The sequence below is a fragment of the Elephas maximus genome, chromosome 11, assembly GCF_024166365.1.
Source record: "Elephas maximus indicus isolate mEleMax1 chromosome 11, mEleMax1 primary haplotype, whole genome shotgun sequence".
Taxonomy (NCBI): Eukaryota; Metazoa; Chordata; class Mammalia; order Proboscidea; family Elephantidae; genus Elephas; species Elephas maximus.
The window spans coordinates 115290375-115310534 of record NC_064829.1 but is presented as its reverse complement, the minus strand read 5'-3'; the positions used below and the strand labels follow the sequence as shown (position 1 = coordinate 115310534).

The following is a 20160-nucleotide window of genomic DNA, read 5'->3' as shown; positions in this document are numbered from 1 at the left end:
CCTTCCAGGCCCTCTGAGATGGCAACTCTGCTCCCTTTAGGCAGCCCAATTCTCCTAGTACATCTGAGTAAGGGAGCCTTACCCCCTTAGCCCCATTCTTCTGCCCCTTGGACATGGGATCCCCACCCCTTTAGCTTTGGGCGGTTCCACACTCTGGAACCAAGTTGGCGAAGATTCAACTCTTTGGAACCTAGGATGCTGTGGCCCCACCCTTTGAAATTGTGAAGGCCCTGTTCCCCATGCTCCTTCCAACAGCTCCGTTCATCTTTGAGCTGTTCCAGGGATGATCCTTTTCTTGGAGGACAACAGATGTAGCTCCTTAGGCCTGTTCCCTGCCTGGAGAATTCCAAGAGGCAGACAGTGTTTTGTCATTCTTTCTCTGGCCCCTTCTGCTAAGCTGATGGATTCTCTGCTGTGGTAGGTGGGTAGATTCATTAGTCACAGGCTTAATCTCTTTAACAAAAGATTGTATAGCCACGTCCTTGATGATCATTCTTAGTTTGCACAACAGAATTTTCCAAATCTTTAAGTTCTGTTTTCATTTTGCACAGTTCTTCTTTAAGTCCATCTCTTTCCTCTCACATTTTACTGTAAGCGGCAAGGAGAAACCGTGCGGCTCCTTTAAGATCTTGCTTAGAAATCTCATTAGCCAGATATCCAAGTTCATCACTTACAAGTTCTACCTTCCACCAATTATTTAAACATAATTCAGACAGGTTCTTTACCACAGCGTAAAAAGCATCGCCCTTCCTCCATTGTCCAATCACTCGTTCGTTATTTTCTTTCAAAGCCTCATCAGAAGAACATTTAATGTCCACATTTCTAGCAACATTCTGTTGCTGGCACGATATGTGTTCTCTGAGACAGTGGAGACTATAGCTCTCCTCACCTCCTTCTGAGCCCTCACCAGAATTGCCTTTGATGTCCGTAATCCTACCAACAGTCTCTTCAAGCCAATGTAGGCTTTTATTATTCAAACCAAAAAAATCAAACCCGTTGCCGTTGAGTCGATTCTGACTCATAGCAACCCTAAAGGACAGAGTAGAACTGCCCCATAGACTTTCCAAGGGGCACCTGGTGGATTTGAGCAGCAGACCTTTTGGTTAGCAGCCATAGCACTTAACCACTGCACCACCAGGGTTTTACTGTTAGGCATCTTAAAACTCTTTCAGCCTCCACTCATTACTCAATTCCCAAACCACTTCCACATTGTAGGTATTTGTTAGAGCAACGCCCCACTCTTTTGGTGCCAAATTCTGTCTTAGTTATCTAGTGCCGCTATGACAAATACCACAAGTGGGTCCCTAGGCTAGAAGTCTGGATTTAGGACTTCCCAAAAGAGATTAACTCAAGACACACCCTACACTAATCCTGACTCATTAGCATAACAAAGACAACCCATTCCAAAATGAGATTATAACCACAGCACATATTTTTGGAGGGCACAATTCAGTCCGTAACCCAGACACACAAGAACAAGGAAACTATACTGGACAATTCTGGATTGCCTGGTAGGTGCTTTCTTTCCTCGTTCGGGATTAGGGGGAAATTTTAAACTAGGTTAAACCGAGTGGATAAATCCTAATTGGTTAGCTTAGGTGTCTGCTTCGAGAAGGTCAGGCATTTACAGGGAATAGAGCTGGTTAGGTTTTGGTTTGCTGACGTGGGGCTTAGCGTTAGTGACTCCCTCTTGGGCCTAGTATAGTCAGGTTAACAGGGTTTTCCCTCAATGATTGCTTTTTCAGAAATGGATTACTAAAGTTGAGGAGGAGGTACCTGTATGCTCTAGTTGCCATGACTCGGCCAACTTCCCCAGTCTTTCAGCCCACGCCATGTGAATGTAGAACCCAGGGCCTCTGAGGAACAAGAACGTCTGTCAAGTCAGAGACAGGGAAAATCCAGGAATGTAGTTTTGAGCTTTACTGGGGTGCTCTGTAGATGGCTAAACTTTGCCCAGAAGGATTTGTATGTTCGAGATCTGAAGAGGAGTTTCATTTTGCTGATTAAGATCAGCTTGCCCCATGGCTCATGATCTGCCTTTTAGGGACTTTTGTTTTGCATTGTCCGTTTGTGAGAAATCCCATTGAAATTTATAGCCTTGGACATGGACGGCTCTGCTATGTCATTTCTGAAACTTCCTTTTTTTTTTCCCCCTGTATTGCCCTTTTTTGTTTTGACCAAGGCCCTGGGACTGAATCTGTGTTTTATGCAGCCATAGCGTAGCCGAGTTAGCGTGTCAGGTAGGGCAGGCAGGATTGCTGCCATGATAGCAGATAACCCCCATGTCTCAGTGGCTTACCAAACAGCGTTTTATTTCCTGCTCATGCTGCATGTCCACTGTGAGGCCACATAGGCAGGGTCCCAAACCAGAGGAGGCCCCACCGTCCTGAAGGTACACCAGCTTAAAGGCACGTCCAGGAGGGGAAAGACAGGGGAATTGTGCAGCCGTTCCAGTGGCTCAGATGGAAATCACACCAGTTCTGTTCCTATGTCATTGCCCAGAGCCAGCCTGTGGCCCTGCCTACCTGCACAACCAAAGAAACCAAACCTGTTGCCATAGAGTCAATTCCAACTCACAGTGACTACCTAGAGGACAGAGTAGAACTGCCCCATAGGGTTTCCAAGGAGCGGCTGGTGGACTCGAACTGCCGACTTTCTGGTTAGCAGACGAGCTCTTAGCCACTGTGCCACCAGGGCTCCCCGTCTAACTGCAAGGGGTTAAAAAATGTCATCTTCTTTGTGCCCAGAAGGCAAGGAAGACCAGGTCACTGTGAAACATTAACAAGTCCTACCACCCTGGGTAAGACCCATTTCTTTCTTTTTCTGTGTGTAGGAAGTTGTCTGTAGACTAGGTGTGATTTCTTTTTGGAACAAGGAGGACATCCCTGGGCGGTGGGGAGGCCTGTGCTCAGGTGAGTGGGAGACTTAGGAAGGGAAAGCCTTTCGTATGAAAGCTCACCTCCTCCGAGGGACGTCAAACTTGCCCTTTAGGCTCTAGGGCCACGGAGAAGATGAAGCTCCTTCAGCATGGAAGTTCCCACAGGCACCTCGCTATCACTCATCAATCACCCCGTTTGTATCTCTCTTTGTACTCCACCCCCGGCAGTGAGGAGGGATTCGTTACATTAATTTTTATGAGTATAAGGCATATGCTTAAGGCAACAGCTAGAAAATACAGAAAAACACCTGGAGACAAATACTGTAAACATTTAACTGCAAATCCTTTCAGTCTGTCTTCTGTGACTACCCGTACGTACACGTATGTGTCCTATATATGTGTATGTGTGCATGTGTATGTGTTTCCTACAAAAATAGGACTAAGGTACACATCTGTTCTGTAACCTACCTTCCTCACCCAGCATTGCTTCCTGAACATCTTTACATGGGCGAGATCCGTATCATTCTTCTATGGCAACAGTGTTTCAATTATATGGATACAGTTTATTTAATCAGTCCTTTTTTGAAGGATTTTTAAGTTCTTTCCAAACTTCTTCCATTGTCAACAGAGTCCCCGTTAATATATCCCACAGACAGCTTTTGGATAGAGTCTCAGACTCGGAATTGCTTGGTCAAAGCGCACGCATGGCTTGCTTTCCGCTAACGTTGCTCGTTGTTGCTCGTTGGGAGTTTGCAGCAGCTGTAGCTCCCCTTCTCCTGCCTTCATGCTAATGTGTGGTAACATCGATCTTTCACGTCTTTCCGAGTCTGACACCTGTAAAATGGTATTGCCTTATTGTTTTAACATGCATTCCCTTCTTTACTAAGGAGGCTTAAAACCTGTTGTTAAGTGATGGGCTGTTTTATTATTTAGGGAACTGCCCGTCGCAGCCATTGCTCATTTTTTCTAAAACTGTTGCTTTTTGTTCTAAAAATGTATCTTTAAAAGCACGGTCCATCTTTGTTGTTTGTCTGACTTATGAGTCACAGCTGTTGCTTTTCATTTTATTGTTTGTCTTTTTTCCCCTCTTTTCTTTGTAATGCATTTTATTCTTTAGAGCAGTCAATTTTTTTTTAGGTTACAGCAAATTGCGCAGAAAGCTCAGAGCATTCCCGTGTTCCCTCTCTGTCCTCTGCACGCTGTTGCTGCTGTTATCACCGCCTTAATGCGTGGGACCTTCGTTATAGCTGGCGAACCAGTACTGATACGTTGGGTTTACTCTTTGTGTTTTTTGATTTTGGTATTTTGGTGTAGAATTTTTTTTATCTTCTGAAATGTATCAATTTTTTCTTTGCATTTTCTGCCTTTTGTGTCATAGGCCCCCAAAATAGAAATACGTTTTTACATTTGTCTGAAATATGTCTACATTTATTTAATTTTTTTATATCAAATACTTTATCTACTTGTGATTTCTTTTTGTCTTATAACCACAGAAAATAGAAAGAGAAACTTCTCCTTTGGTAAAATTTTAAGGTTTTTGTTGTGATCTTGTACGTTCGTAAATTTATTCAAGCAGTGTTTGAGTGCCTCCCATACAGTATCTTACATCCAAAGGAAATAGTCATAAATAAAACCAGCAAAGATCCCTGCTTTCATAGATCCTAAAGTTTAGTGGGAAGAGTCAAATCATTGACAAGCAGATATAGAATGTATTGTCTACTAGCAGTGAGAGCTCTAAAGAAAAACAGAGCAGGGAAGGAGAGAGAGAGTGGCAAGGGGTGATGTTTACATAGTTTGGGCACAGAGGTGCCCCTTAAACAGAGACCTTAATGAAGGAAGAAAGCAAGCTCTGTGACTGTCCAGAGAAAGGCTCATTCCAGGCAGAATGGACAAAGACCCCCAACTGGGAACAATCCTGGTATGATATAAAAACCCATTGCCATCGAGTTGATTCCGACTCATAGTGACCCTATAGGAAAGGGCAGAACTGCCCCATAGTCTCCAAGGAGCACCTGGTGGATCCAAACCGCTGACCTCTTGGTTAGCAGCCATAGCACTTAACCACTACACCATCAGGGTTTCCTGGTGTGACATATTGAATTCTGAATAGTCCATGGACGTTTAAGAGTGGTGAATATCACATTTTAAGTAAAAATTACAGAATTGTCACCAGGTTGTATCCAGATGTGGCTCTTTATGGATTTTCGCAAGCTCTCAGGCATTCTTTTCAGTTTAAAAATTCAAGCTTTTCCCCTTCTTGGGTAAATATTCTTCCATTCACCTCTTCTCCTCCAGCTGTTCAGCCATATTCCGCACTTTTAGACATGTATCAGGTCTTCAGGATTTCTTTTATTTCTCTGGTCTTTACTTGCAGAATCCATTTCTGTGTCTTTTAGGCCTTTCCCCCCGAATTTCCATCATATCTGTAATAGCAGAAACTATTGCTTGTCTGAGCTGTCTCCTGTGACAGAGCACTTGTAAAAGGATCCTGTTTCCTTCTCCCGTGAATCTCCTTCCCTCATGTGCTCCCTTTCTACCCTGGGATTTATGGCTCATCCCTAATTAAAGGTAATAACCATGGGAAGCAGTTTACTGTGATGGAAACTTCCATCGACAGGAAAACAGGACACTTGGGTCCTATCGCATCTGTTATTTCCCATCTGTGACCCTAAGTGAATCTCATAACCTCTCGGGCATTTTAGCTCCTCCTCTGTACTAAGTGAGAAATGAAAGCGACTTTATTTAGCCTACAGGGTGGTTGTGAAGATAAAACTAAACGAAAAGTTTGTATGAATAGCACCACCCCACCTCACCCTAGACCCACTGGTAATCCCCGTACCCATTTCAGGAATGCGCCTTTCCTAGGCACGAACCATCTGTGATCTTCTGTGATTCAACCCCTAGAATTTGGGTGCTGGTTCCCGTGCCCACTGCCCTACTCAAGGTCATCGCTCCAGCAGTTGTCTTCTCTGTCCCTGGGTTATTAATTTTGCACAACTGGATTACCCTGTCAGTATAAAACATGCTGTAATTTCTCCCGTCTTCAAAAAATCCCTATCTGGGCCCTATATCCACCTCTAGCTCCGTTTCTGTTTTTTTTTTTTTTTCCAGAAAAATTCCTTAAAAGGGTTGGCTCTTTGTCTCTACTTCCTTTCCTTCCATTCTCTGTCGAACTCACTCCAGTCAAGCTTCGGTGCTCTCCACTGCAAAGAATCAGCTTTTATCAGGACTCGTGATCTCTGTAATGCCAAATCCAATGGACAGTCCTCATTCCTCATCTCACTGGATCTCGTAGTAGCATTTGGCCATTGTTCTCAACTTCCTTCTTGGTGCACTTTCTTCACTGGGCTTCCAGGATCCCACTTTCTCTTATTTTTTCCTTCTACTGACTGGTGACTCCTCTCTGTACTCCGTTGTTCATTCCTCCTAGTCACTCATTCTGTAGGTGAACTTACCTAATCTCAAGGCTTTAAATACTGACATCTGTATAGGACTTTCTCCCTAACATCAGAACCAAATATCTAACTAGATACTTGACCTCTCCACTTGGATATATGTAATAATGGTGTGGGGGTGGCGTCTGACCTCCTCTTACTTCACAAGGGGGAAGGATAATCAAGACCAACAGCCCAAGGCTGATTCCTGTGAGCCAGAGGTCAGACATGCCTCCACCCCGAGACCTTTTTACCCATTCTGGCACCATCTGTCCCTCCCACAGCACTCTCTACTCCTCTGCTGGGTTCAATAATGCCTGCAATGACCACACATAACTCCCAGACCATCCTCACAGTTATTGGGTTTATTAGAGAAGTAACAGGTTACAATTCAGGTTTAGGAACTCTCAGGATACAGTTCCTTGATCAGGACAGCCTCTTGTCAGCTGCGCCTCCAGGCAGGCCTCTCTCTGGCCCTTGGCCCCTCAGCCTGGCCCCTGCCCTGCTCGGGCAAGTGTTACAAAGGTCTTTTAGCTTTGCCAATAAGTGCCCAAAGCACCCCAGTCTGCCAGTAAACTTCTGCTGGAAGGCACTCAGCCCTGGCTTTGTGGGTCTGCAAACCTAGCTCCACCAAGTGCCCAGAGGCACCCTGCTCTGCCAGCAAGCCTCCCGCCCAAAGGCGCTCAGCTTTCTCCTCCGTGGGCTGGAAGCCCAACACACTTTCTCCTGCCGGTCTGTTGCCTCTGCTGCTGCTGTTTCTCTGCCACCATTTTTAGCTGTCTTCAGTGTTAAACTCTCTTTCTCAGTCTCCTGGTTCCAGGAGCTTCTCAGTGCAGAGATCCCAGGTCCAAAGGGTGTGCTCCACTCCTGGCTCTTCTTTCTTGGTGGTGGTGAGATCCTCCCTTCCTGCCTCTGGGATAGCTCATTTTAAGCCTAACAGGATGGCAAAACTGACCAATCCCTTCGTTAAGTTTCCATATACCTTATTTGCGTGGTCCCACCCCCACAAGAGTGCCACGCACCCTAATTACATTATTAGCAAGCTATCCAGTCCCCTTGGTGGGCCACAAACACCTCATTTGCGTAGTCCCACCTAGCTATTTGGTAGGAGTTACAAAGACTATGACTAGATGGGTCATATTAAGCCATTCACTGCACTGTAATATGTAATGAGAGTCTCAAGTGTTAAGGTCTAAAACAGAACCTCTAATTAGTCCGTCCAAATCTTTTACTCTCACCATTTTTTCAATGTTAAAAAAAAAAAAAATTACAGCCTCATACTTCCGGTTATTCGCCAGTCATTCAAGACAAAAACCTATCTCAGCTTTTTATTTTTTTTCCCTCTCTCTTTCTTATACCAAAATCAGCAAATCGTGTCAGCTCTGCCTTCAGAGAGTACCTAGAATCTGGTCACATCTCATCACCTCCCCCACCAGCGCCCTAATGTCAGCCGCCACCACTGCTTGCCTGGATTACTGCAGTAAACTCACCGGTCTCCTTGCTTTCCCCCCTTCGCCCTACAGTCCATTCTCCATGAATGATCCCTTAAATGTAAATCACATCATGCCAGTCCTTGGCTTAAACCAGCCCACTGGCGTCCTGGCTTACTCAAGGGTAAAAAGCAAAGTTTTTCCAGTAGCCTACAAGCCTCATGTGATCTAGCCCCCAGCTACTTCTCTAACCTCACCTCTGACCTCTCTTCTCTCGCACACTCCAGTCCGGCCACTCCGGTCTCCTTCCTCTTTGTGGATCAAGGTAAGCCTTGAGGCCGAGCCCTGGTGGCACAGTGGTTAAGAGCTCAGGCTGCTGACCAAAAGGTTGGTAGTTCGAATCTACCAGCTGCTCCTTAGAAACTCTGTGGGGCAGTTCTCTCTCCTGTGGGGTCACTATGTGTTGGAATCGACTCAACGGCAGCAGGTTTTCTGCTGGGAATAGCCTTCCCACAGATACCTGCATGGCTCCTTCACTCCTTTCAGGTTGTGCTTGCATGTCACTTTCTCAGTAAAGCCTTCTAGGACCACCTTGAATTCCTTCAAAGCTCCCTGCTTTATTTTTCTCTATAGAGCTTTTACCACCTGGTGTATAAAGAGGAATATCTGTACCAGTATATCAGTATTTGTTTGTTGTCTCTCCCCACTAGAATGTGAGATCCGCTGGACAGGGATCTGATTCATCATCTTTGAGCCATGCCGGCAGAGGTAGAAGCTCCGTAAATATGAAAGAACTCCTAACCCTTGTCTTAGTCATCAAGTGGATGGCTTTAACAAACAGAAGTTTATTTTCTCACAGTCTAGGAGGCCAGAAGTCCTCATTCAGGGTGCCAGCTCCAGGGGAAGCCTTTCTCTCTCTTCCAGCTCAGAGGGAATGTCCTTGTCATCAGTCTTCTTCTAGCCCAGGAGCCTCTCAGCACAGGGACCCTGGGTCCAAAGGACACACTATTCTCCTGGCTCTTGTTTGTTGGTGGGATGAGGTCCCATGTCTCTCTGCTTGCTTCTCTCTTTTATATCTTAAAATAGATTGATTTAAGATACAACCTAATCCTGTAGATAGAGTCCTGCCTCATTAATGTAACTGCAACTAATCCCACCTCATTAACATCATAGAGGTAGGATTAACAACACATGGGAGAATCACATCAGACGACAGAAGGGTGGACGGTCTCACGGTACTGGGCATCATGGCCTAGCCACGTTGGCACACATTAGTTTGGTGGGACCCAATTCAATCCGTGACGCTCCTCTTTATCTCTCTGCCTCCACAGCTAATCATGCCAGAGCCTGTCGATTTCAGTTCTTGCCTGTACCTTGAATTCATCCCCTCCCTCTTCATTCCCACTGCCATTGTCTTGGGCCAGGTCCTCTTTATTTGCTTGGGAAATACAAACACCTCCCAGTTCGTCTCCCTGGCTCTAATTTCGCTCCTCTCCGGTAAAATCATCGGGCATATCCCCTGCCTTTTTTAATTTTTCAGCAGCCTTCCCTTCATTACTGGATGAAAGCCAAACTTTTAACTCTTCATTCAGTTTTTATTGATCCCCTATGTCCTCCACACACTGTGGCAAGTGCTAGGGTTACAGTGATGGATGAGATCCGTTGGTCCTTGACCTCATCATTATTTTATTTCATTCCTACACCTTCATTTTCCAGCCCCTGATGTCATTGTAAGCATTATCTACCTCCAGATTCTAGAGCTATTTAAATTGAAACTGAGATTAATTAAAATGAAATAAAATTTAAAAGTTCAGTTTCTCAGTCAAACTAGCCATGGTTCAAATACTCAAATTGCTGTTTAGGAGTGGAATCCCTGGGTGGTTGTCTTAGTCATCTAGTGCTGCTATAATGGAAATACCACAAGTAGATGGCTTTAACAAAGAGAAGTTTATTCCCTCACAGTCTAGTAGGCTAGAAGTCCGAATCCAGGGCGCTGGCTCCAGGGGAAGGTTTTCTCTTTCCGTCAGCTCTGGGGGAATGTCCTTGTAATCCCAGTCTTCTCTTGAACTAGGAGATTCTCCGCGCAGGAGCCCTGGGTCCAAAGGATGTGCTCTGCTCCCAGCGCTGCTTTCCCAGTGGCATAAGGTCCCCACTCTCTGTCTGCTTCCCTTTCCTTTTCTCTCTTGTAAGATAAAAGGTGGTGCAGGCCACACTCTAGGGAAACTCCCTTTACATTGGATCAGGGATATGACGTGAGCAAGGGTGTTACGTCCCACCCTAATCCTCTTTAACCACAGGCGGAGATTATGGTTTGTAACACACAGGAAAATCACAAAATGTAAGACAGTCACACAATACTGGGAATCATGGCCTAGCCAAGTTGACATATATTTTGGGGGACACAATTCAATCCATGACAGTGCTGTAGATGGTTAATGTGCTTAGCTGCTAACTGAAAAGTTGGCAGTTCGAGACCACCCAGAGGCACTTCAGAAAAAAGCCCTGGTGACCTGCTTGCAGAAAGTCAGCCGTTGAAGACCCTGTGGAGCACAGTTCCACTCTGACACGTATGGGGTTGCCATGAGTCAGAATCGACTCGGAGGAGGCAGCCGATTGGCTTTTGGTTGGTGTTTGGGAGTGGCGAGGCAAGCTGGGTTTATCAGGATCTGCCTCCCCTCTCCCCGCTCTGCTTTTTCAGGACTCTGCACTTGTCTAAGATAAGAATCCAGAGAAAGTGGATCAGGGCAGGCAATTCCAAAAGCCATGGCCCAGGTAAGTCGAAATTTCCTCTGTCCTTGAAATAATCTTTTTTTCTCTCCAAATCATGTGAACATTTGTGTTCTCTGTCCTGAAACGCCCTGTCTTGCTGAGCCTCATTCAGTAACCTGCTCCCAGTACCTCCACTCCAGGGGATGAGCAAACGGTGCACAGCAGCCCAGTCTCTTCCTGTAGTGGCCCCTTCTCCTCCACCAGCGTTCGCATCTGAGCACAGCGCTCCTCCCAGAGCACCATGGGGCAGAACTACATCTTGAGAAAAATAAGAAAGCCTTCTTTATCAGAACCACGGTCGAGTGGGGCTAAAGATGGGATAACTTTTCATTTTCTTCTATTTACCAAGATGGTTTTCTTTCTTTTTTCCATTTTTAAACATGACCCCCTCTTAAATTATAAAACATTTTATACTATAAAGGAATTTATATAAAAACATTTATAACATATATGTGTATGTGTGTATGGAGCCCTGGTGGCACTGTGGTTAAGAACTTAGCTGCTAACCAAAAGGTTGGCAGTTCGAATCCACCAGCACTTCTGCTCTGTCTTATAGGGTCTCTATGGAAACCCTGGTGGTGTAGTGGTTAAACGCTACGGCTGCTAACCAAAGGGTCGGCCGTTCGAATCCGCCAGGTGCTCTTTGGAAACTCTATGGGGCAGCTCTACTCTGTCCTGTAGGGTCACTATGAGTCGGAATCGACTTGACGGCACTGGGTTTGGTTTTGGTATTTTTCTGAGTTAGAATTGACTGAACAGCAACGGGTTTGGTTTGGTTTGTTTTTGGTATGTGTGTATGTACACATATAAATGTATACTTTGTAAGTGTTTTTATAACTTACGTTGTATATGTATGTGTACGTATATGTGTATATAACATGAGCACTGGTATATTCATCGTCAGATTAATATACCATTGAAACAACCTGTATTCCATTTCCTGATCCCCTCTCTTCCTGTCCCACCAGTGGTAATCACTACTTTTAGTTTTGTGTTTATCATTCCTTTGATTTTCTAATTGTTTTATCATACATGAATACCTCCTAAACAATACACTGTTGAGTTTTCTGTGTCTTAAATTTGACATAAAGTTATCACCCTCTCTCTGTATTTGTGTAACTCGATTTTCTCACACAACATTGTATTTTCAAATCACTCCTGATGACATGTGTATCGTTAGATCAGCGGTTCTCAAAGCGTGGTACAGGACGACCTCGATACCCTTTCATGAGCTCTGCAGGGTCAAACTTTATTTTTATATTAATATAACATGTTATTTGCCTTCTTCACTGGCATTCTCTAATGAGTGAATGGTGGAGTTTCCCAGAGAATACATGTATGTGTTCTCCCAGTGGATAAAATACAGAAGCAGATGTGAAAACCCAACTGTCTTCTACTGGAAAACAATGCGCTCAATTTTTTGTTTTTGAAAATAGTTATTTTTCCTGAAAAAGCGTGTTATTTATGTTACCATGTAATGAGTTTGTTATTGATATTTTTAAATAAATATTTTTAAAACTTCTCAGTTTTAATATCAGTATGCTAAATATTGATGGATACAACCAGCATGAACAAAATTCTTTGGAGTCTTCAATAATTTTTTAACAGCTGTACTTACCGTATGTACAGTTCATGTACAATGAAATTCACCAATTTAAAATGTAAATTTTAGTGTTTTTTTAGTATATTCACAGTCATGCAACCTTTGCCACAGTCAATTTTAGACCTTTTTATTACCCCAGAAAGAGACCCTGTACTCATTTGCAGTTCCTCTCAATGCCCCCTACCCAGCCCTAGGGAACCACTAATACATTTTTTGTCTCAGTATAGATTTACCTGTTCTAGATATTTCATATATGTGGAACCATGCAATATGTGGTCTTTTGTCACTTAGGATAATGTTTTCAAGATTCATCCATGTTGTAGCATATGTCATTACTTCATTCCTTTGTATATATAAATAACATTACATTTTATGAATATATCATATTTTGTTCATTCATCCATAAGTTGATGGACATTTGGGTTGTCTCCACTGTTTGATTATCATGGTAAATCTGCTATGAACATTCACGTACAAGTTTTTGGGTGCACATATATTTTCATTTCTCTTAAGTTTATACCTAGTAGTGAAATTGCTAGGTCATATGTTTACATGATAACTCTATGTTTAACCGTTTGAGGAATTATTTCCCGAAGTGATTGCACCATTTTACATTCCCACCAGCAATATAAGGGGGTTCCAGTTTCTCCACATCCTCATCAACACTTGTTATTATCTATTTTTTGTTTTTAGTTTCCTCATTTTTTTTTAAGTGAAGAACTATTTTTTATTGTTGTAAAACATATATGTAACACAACATTTGCCAGTTCAACATTTTTTACGTGCACAATTCAGTGACACCAATTGCATTAGTCATGTTGTGCAACTATCACCAGTGTCTGTTGTCTTTTTAATTATAGCCATCCTGGTGCGTGTGAATTGGTGTCTCATTGTGGTTGTCTTGTTTTGTTTTATAGAGACCAAAGTTTATTAGTGGTTATCAGAGGTGGGAGGGAGGGAAAAGGGAGAGTCATTGCTTGTGGAGCACTCAGTTTCTGCTTATGATGATGGAAAACTATCATGTGACTAAGAGCAAATGACTGCATAGTTGATTAGTGTAATTGATGTCACTAAGTTATACACCTCCTAGTTTGTTGCATAGTGTCTGGGGTCTTAAAAGCTTCCAAGTGGCCATCCAAGTTACAACAACTGGTCTGCATTTACTTTTTTTTTTTTTTTTTTAATTTTTATTAAGCTTCAAGTGAACATTTACCATTCCAATCAGTCTGTCACATGTAGGTTTACATACATCTTACTCCCCTCTCCCACTTGCTCTCCCCCTATTGAGTCAGCCCTTACAGTCTCTCGTTTTGTGCCAATTTTGCCATCTTCCCTCTCTCTCTATCTTTGCATTTACTTTTATATCGTCTTCAGTTTTCAGTAAATAGAGCACCTTCAGGAATCTTATTTATCACTCGGGCCACACTAATCTCACCATCACTGCTTCAGATAGGCATGCACAATGGGGATTTCATCTGTTATCCAGTTAGCTTGCTGATTTAATCAGTGAATCTTTGATCCTAATGTAAGTTGTTGTTAGCTGCCATCAAGTTGACCCCTGACTCATGGCGACCCTATGCATCATAGAATGAAACACTGCTCAGTCTTACACCATCCCCATGATCAGAGTAGATTTCCACTGGCTGATTTTTGGAAGCAGCTATCCAGGCCTTTCTTCATATTCCATCTTAGTCTGGAAGCTAAGCAAAGAGATTCATCAGGTAAAGTCTGGGAGGGTTCCCAGCATGGGCTGCCATTGCCCTCAAGAACATGCCACCTTCTCCTGTCAATGGATGTTCTCATCAATCCAGGAGACCCCAAAAAGCCCTCATTGTAGTTTTGATTTGCATTTCCCTAATAACTAATGATGTTGAGCATCTTTTCATGTGCTTACTGGCCATTTGTATATCTCCCTTGGAGAAATGTCTATTCAAATCTTCTGCAAATTTTTCGTTGTTTTTCTTTTAATTGTTATAAGAATACATGTTCTAGATACAAGCCCCTTATCAGATAAATTACTTGGAAATATTTTCATCCATTCCATGCTTTATCTTTTCACTTTCTTGATGGAATCATTTGTAGCCCAAAGTTTTTAATTTAGATGAAATCCGTTTTACCTCTCTCTTTTTTTTTTTTCTTTTGTTGCTTATGTTTTAGTGCCATATCTAAGAAACCATTGACCAAAGGTCATAGAGATTTACTCCTATATTTTCATCTAAGAGTTTTATAGTTTTGGCTCTTAACATTTAGGTCTGTTACCTATTTGGAATTGATTTTTCTCTGCAGTGTGAGGTACAGGTCTGTCTTCATTCTTTTGTATGTAGATTATCTAGTTATCCCGGCACCATTTATTGCAAAGACAATTTTGCACTGAATGGTCTTGGCACCCTTATGAAAGAATCACTTGACCAGAATGTAAGAGTTTATTTCTACAGTCTCTATTCTGTTCTATTGACCTCTGTGTCTGCCCTTAGGTCAGTACCTCACTCTTGATTATTATAGCTTTGTGGTAAGCTTGAAATCAGAAAATATGAGTCCTCCAACTTTTTTCTTATTTTTCAAAATTGTTTTGGTTCTCTGCATCCTTTGTACTTCCATGTTAATGTTAGGATCAGCTTGACAATTTCTGTCAGAAATCCAGCTGGGATTTTGATAGAGTTGAATCTTCAGATCAATTTGAGAGTATCGACATCTTAACAATATTAAGTCTTTGAATCCATGAACATGGGAAGTTAGAGAAGTTTACGTGTTGGTGCTGAGTCAATTCCAGCTCATAGCAAGCCTATAAGACAGAGTAGAACTGCCCTGCGAGGTGTCCAGGGAGTGACTGGTGGACTCAGACTGCTGACTTTTTGGTCAGTGGCTGAGCTATTAGCCACTGCACCACTAGAACATGCATTTTCATCACAATATGTTATCCGAACATATAAATATATCACAGCTTATCCATTTTTTCCAATTTACTTTTTAATCATTTCTGGCATTTTACTATTAAAAAAAAATACTGCAGTGAACATTCTTGAACATGTATGCTGGGACACTTTTGGAAGAATTCCCTTAGGGTGTATGTGTACCATAGAATTGCTTAGTCTTCAGGTGGAAATGCCTGGTCATTGGGATTGTGCATTTTCAGATTCACTGGATGGTGTTGGGAAACCCTGGTTGCATAGTGGTTAAATGCTAGGCTGCTAATCAAAAGGTCGGCAGTTTGAGTCCACCAGGCGCTCCTCGGAAACTCTATGGGGGCAGTTCTACTCTGTCCTATAGGGTCGCTATGAGTCAGAATTGACTCAACAGCGATGGGTTAGATGGTGTTGGGGAAGAATGTTGAATATACCATGGACTGCCAAAAGAACAAACAAATCTGTCTGAGAAGAAGTACAACCAGAACGCTCCTTAGAAGCAAGGATGGCGAGACTGCATCTTACATACTTTGGACATGTTGTCAGGAGTGATCAGTCCCTGGAGAAGGACATCATGCTTGGTAAAATAGAAGGTCAGTGGAAAAGAGGAAGACCCTCAACGAGATGGACTGACACAGTGGCTGCAACAGTGAGCTCAAGCATAACGACGGTTGTGAGGATGGCACAGGACCGGGCAGTGTTTTGTTCTGCTGTGCATAGGGTGGCTATGAGTCGGAACCGACTCGACTGCACCTAACAACAACAGATAATGTCAGATTGTTTTCCAAAGGATGCGTACCAATGTAGACTCCCATCAGTAACGTGTAAGAGTTCCCAATGCTGTTTCCGCTTCAGCTAAATGTTGAACTCAATTTGGGGGAGTTCTTAGTCCTTGCTCATTTTTTATTCCATCTTTAAATATTCCATATGTAGTTTTGCTATGTTCTGTATCAAATTCTAATATCTGACACCTTTTGGAATCTAAATCCATTTGATTTTTCCTTTAGTTATTTGTTTTGAGCTCATATTTGATTTAATTTAATATGTGGTAGTTGTTAGGGGCCTGCGTAAAGGATGCTTTCCTCCACAGAGACTTTGCACTAGGAGTATTCTCAAACTTGGCACACTGTAATTTAATTTCTTATCTGACAGTTTCCCCAGCTACACTGTTGATGTCACTCTGAATTTCGAACTTGCCTGAGAGTAGGCCTGTGGTTATAGATTGGCAAGGGAAAGGAGGAAGGGTATCACTAATGATAATACTTATTTTTTCTACCTGTAGCACACCATTTCACTAAGAGGGTAGGTAGCTTCTTCTAGGATCTTGGCTTTAAGCGAGGGTCTTGGACCATTTGGTGCATGTCCTAGACCCCACACTAAGGTTAATCTCCGAGGCATTTGATTTCAGGGTGACCCCCGCTAACACGTTTGTTTACCTCCCTCCGGTCCACTCTGTGTGTGTATGTTTCCTCTTTTATTGGCTCTGGGATTTAATTTCTTTTACTCTCATGAGAGCTTAGAATTACATTTAAAAGGGTTTGGGTTACGATTTACCTCACATCTATGTGTTTTGCAGGAAAAGCCCCGCTGTTCTCTCTCTTCCATGTAGACATGGTAGGAGCTGGAGTGGTTGGTCTTGGTCTCAGTGTGTGGTGACACATCTCTTGTTTTATGAGGCCTTTAGAACAGGCTGCAATTGGGAACTTCAGTTACAGAAAATTTTTTGGTTTTATAAGGGAATCCATAAGAAATGAATAACCATAAAATGGTCCATTTTGAGATTAAACAACACATGTTGGTGGTAGGCCACATTTACATGACTAAGGTCTGCTCTGCATCAGCTTTCTTAGTTCAGGAACAAGAAGAAGTAAACAGTGAGGAGTGATGGGCGTTAACGAGGATGTAACAAACTGTGAAGATTCTACAGATCTTGTCTGAGCTAACTGCCACTGTTTGGAGTGGTTTTGTCTTATAAGACATAAAATGCAACACCATGTAGCCAATAAAAATCCCTGTTTATTCTACGGTCATGACCGTGACTGCTCAGATCATCCACGGGGCGGTGCCTGCAGAGACTCCAGCGGTTGTTAGGGTAACTCAGGTAGTGCTGCCCTTAGGTGAGTCCTGCCATCTTACGAGGAAGCAGATGCTGCGATGATTACAGCAGCTCCCGTGATGGACGTGGTGAAAGCCCAGACAGTTAGTCAAGCAGCCGAAGTGACCTCTACTCAAGTGGCCATGATGGGGTTGGCAGACAGGAAAGAGGGCTCCCCCTTCTATGGAAGGGGGGTGTTCTCCACGTGATTCCTACAGCAGTTCAAGCTGAGGAGCACCAGGAGCTGGTGGCCGTGGAGGACGACCATCTGGTAGAAGGGGAGGCAGAAGTAGATTTTAAAAGCAAAACTTTGGACCAAAATCCCTGTTCAAAGAAGCAAACAAAAAATGGAACCTATTCTGTCATAACTACCCCAGGACTACTAAAAGGAAAAATTGCATGACTCTTAAAGTTTTTTCCTGTTAAGTTCTCCATAATTTTTATGGTCTTATGAAGAAAACAGAAAAACATGTTTAATTTTATTTGATTTTTATAACATTGCTTTCAACAAGCAAATGTTGAATGTGGAAGACTTGACTTGCATACTAGTGTTCTAATTCTCTAGGTTTCTGTCCCTGAAGGCCACTTTCTATTTGATTCTTCCCAGAAAACAAGGCGAGCAATACTAAGATCTTCCACAAACATCTAAAATGGAGAGACGGCTCATTCTGCCTACACAAACAAGCTAGATATCGGAAGGGTGGTTGGGTTTGCTACTCTTAGGATTTCAGGTGTCTTCGCAGTGAAATCTCAGTGTTCTCAGTATAAAAAATCGGAGATCAGATGCTTACATAAGGAAGGTGCTGTTCACTCAGTAGACCCAGAAAAGCAAATGGATAATGCTGGCCGTATTCTGCCTTTCTGACATTTCCTTGGAAATCTGCAAGAACTCCCCTTTCTCCCTCCCCGAATAAGACCATATAAGTGTGTGGTAAGTAACTAAACCCCTTGCCATTGAGTCGATTCCGACTCATAGTGACCCTATAGAACAGAGTAGAACTGCCCCATAGGGTTTCCAAGGAGCGGCTGGTGGATTCAAACCGTCGACTTTTTGGTTAGCAGCCGAGCTCTTAACCACTGTGCCGCCAGGGTTTCTGTTAAGCAACTGTCTAATACTAAAATAAAAACTTTGGCCAAAACAAACAAAAACCCTGTTTATTATAAACTTGGTGATAACAAAGAATATGCTCATGGTGTCTATCAAACTCTCCTCAGTGCGAGCACTGTTGTCGCTTTGAGCAGTGTGTTTCTTTGTTGTATCAGACTGGCCTGGGTACATGGCGCAGATAATTCAGGACACTTTGCATTCCTGCTCCCAGACACTAATTGTTAGTAGCACAAGGCCTTCCGTCCGGCCCCCCTCCATCATTGTAACCATCAGACTGTTCCTGGCATGAGCTCAAATGTGTCCTAAAGGGGACAGTATAATCTAGGTTGAGATCCACCAACTAATACTGTGAACCTGCATCTTCAGGAAAATCCTTAAAATTCTACAGATTCTGTATTTTGAGGTAGAGATTTTACAAGATATTCTGGTTTCTACCTTTTTTATTATCTCAAGGGAAAATTAGTAAGAAGAACTCATTTTTAAAGACTTTATTACTTACCAGGCCCTTGTTTGCTCTGTGTTTTGTACACGTTATTTCAGTTGGTTATAGACCCCACTTAGCTGGATTTTATTTATTCCCAGACCTGTGTGGAAAATAGAGGAATCCTGCTGTATAAAGAAGGTTCTCTCTGTATCCACAGGAATGTTCAAGACCATGCTATCCTTTAGTCTCATAAATCGCTTTGAGTCGGAATCGACTGGACAACAGTGGGTTTGGTTTTAGTTTTTATACTTCCTTCATGGAATAGGCATTCAGCCCCAGCTCGCTTGCTTGCCTTATCAGCTCCTCCCTACTCCGTCCTCTCTGTCTCCTCTCTTTCCATCTTATAAGACATTTTTCTTGTTGGATCGGGTTGTCAAAACCTAAGCCTTCTCATCAATCTTAACCATATTAAAAATGGGACAGTCGGTCAGTCATTAGATGCCTCCTGATAGGATGCAGTGGGAAGTTCAAGCACCTCTGTGACATACTTATGCCCCCCAAAAATGTGACTCACGCTTCCAGACCTAACTACCACCTCACAGAACGTGTGGAATTAGAGCAACACGTTAAACTACACAGTGAAGTGCCGTCAGCAAATCCAGAATGTGGGAAAATGTGCTGAGACAAATGTTTTTTTCATAAATAAATGGCAGTAAAATTTAAAAAAGGATTGTCGGGGGCAGTTAGAGATTCAAGAGACTTTAGGAGACCCACCACCTTAATGCAGTGTGGGGTCTTGTTGAATCCAGATCTAAACAAACCAGCTGTAAAAATTCACTTTTGAGAAAGTTGGAGCAACCTAAACCTGGGTTGGTTATTAGGAAAATATTAATAATATTTAATTATAATAATAAAATAATAAATATTTTATTAAATGTGATGATGTTCTGGTTATGCTTTTAAAAACAAGTCTAATTTTTTAGATACTGTATATTTGTGGGTGAAATACTATGATGTTTGTTATCTGGAATTTGCCTGAAAAAACACTAGGGGAAAAAAATGGAAGGGAAATAATGAAACAAGATGAGCAAAATCTTGTTAATTGTTGAAGTGAGGTGATGGGTTTATGGGGACTGTTATATTGTTCTCTGTACTTTCATATATTTTGAAATCTTCACAATGAAAAGTTTGTTTTTCTTTTTTAAGTGTTTTAATTTACAAGTAATGCATCAGTTTATCGTTTCAGGGATTGGTGTCATTCAGGGATGTGACCGTAGAGTTTTCTCAGGAAGAATGGAAGTACCTGGAACCTTCCCAGAAGGTCTTGTACAGGGACGTGACTTTGGAGAACTTCAGTAATTTGGTTTCACTAGGTAAGGACATTGTATGGTGTAGTGCTTAAGAGTTCGGCTGCTAACCAAAAGGTCGGCAGTTTGAATCCACCAGAAACTCCTCGGAAATCCTATGGGGCAGTTCTACTCTGTCCTATAGGGTCGCTATGAGTCGTAACCAACTT

The 20160-nt window shown here is 42.6% G+C and overlaps 1 protein-coding gene across 4 annotated transcripts in view; it reads left to right on the top strand.

Annotated features, from left to right (window-relative positions):
* ZNF565 (zinc finger protein 565) overlaps nt 1-20160 on the top strand; it is a 40702-nt gene that overhangs the window by 13035 nt on the left and 7507 nt on the right. For 3 of the 4 annotated variants that reach the window (XM_049902237.1, XM_049902239.1, XM_049902238.1), the window contains exons 3-4: nt 10441-10514; nt 19891-20017. In XM_049902237.1, coding sequence (XP_049758194.1) covers nt 10506-10514; nt 19891-20017 — 136 coding nt within the window. In that variant the 5' untranslated portion in view covers nt 10441-10505. The remainder of the gene's footprint in view (nt 1-10440; nt 10515-19890; nt 20018-20160) is intronic. The other variant, XM_049902240.1, reaches the window with a different exon arrangement.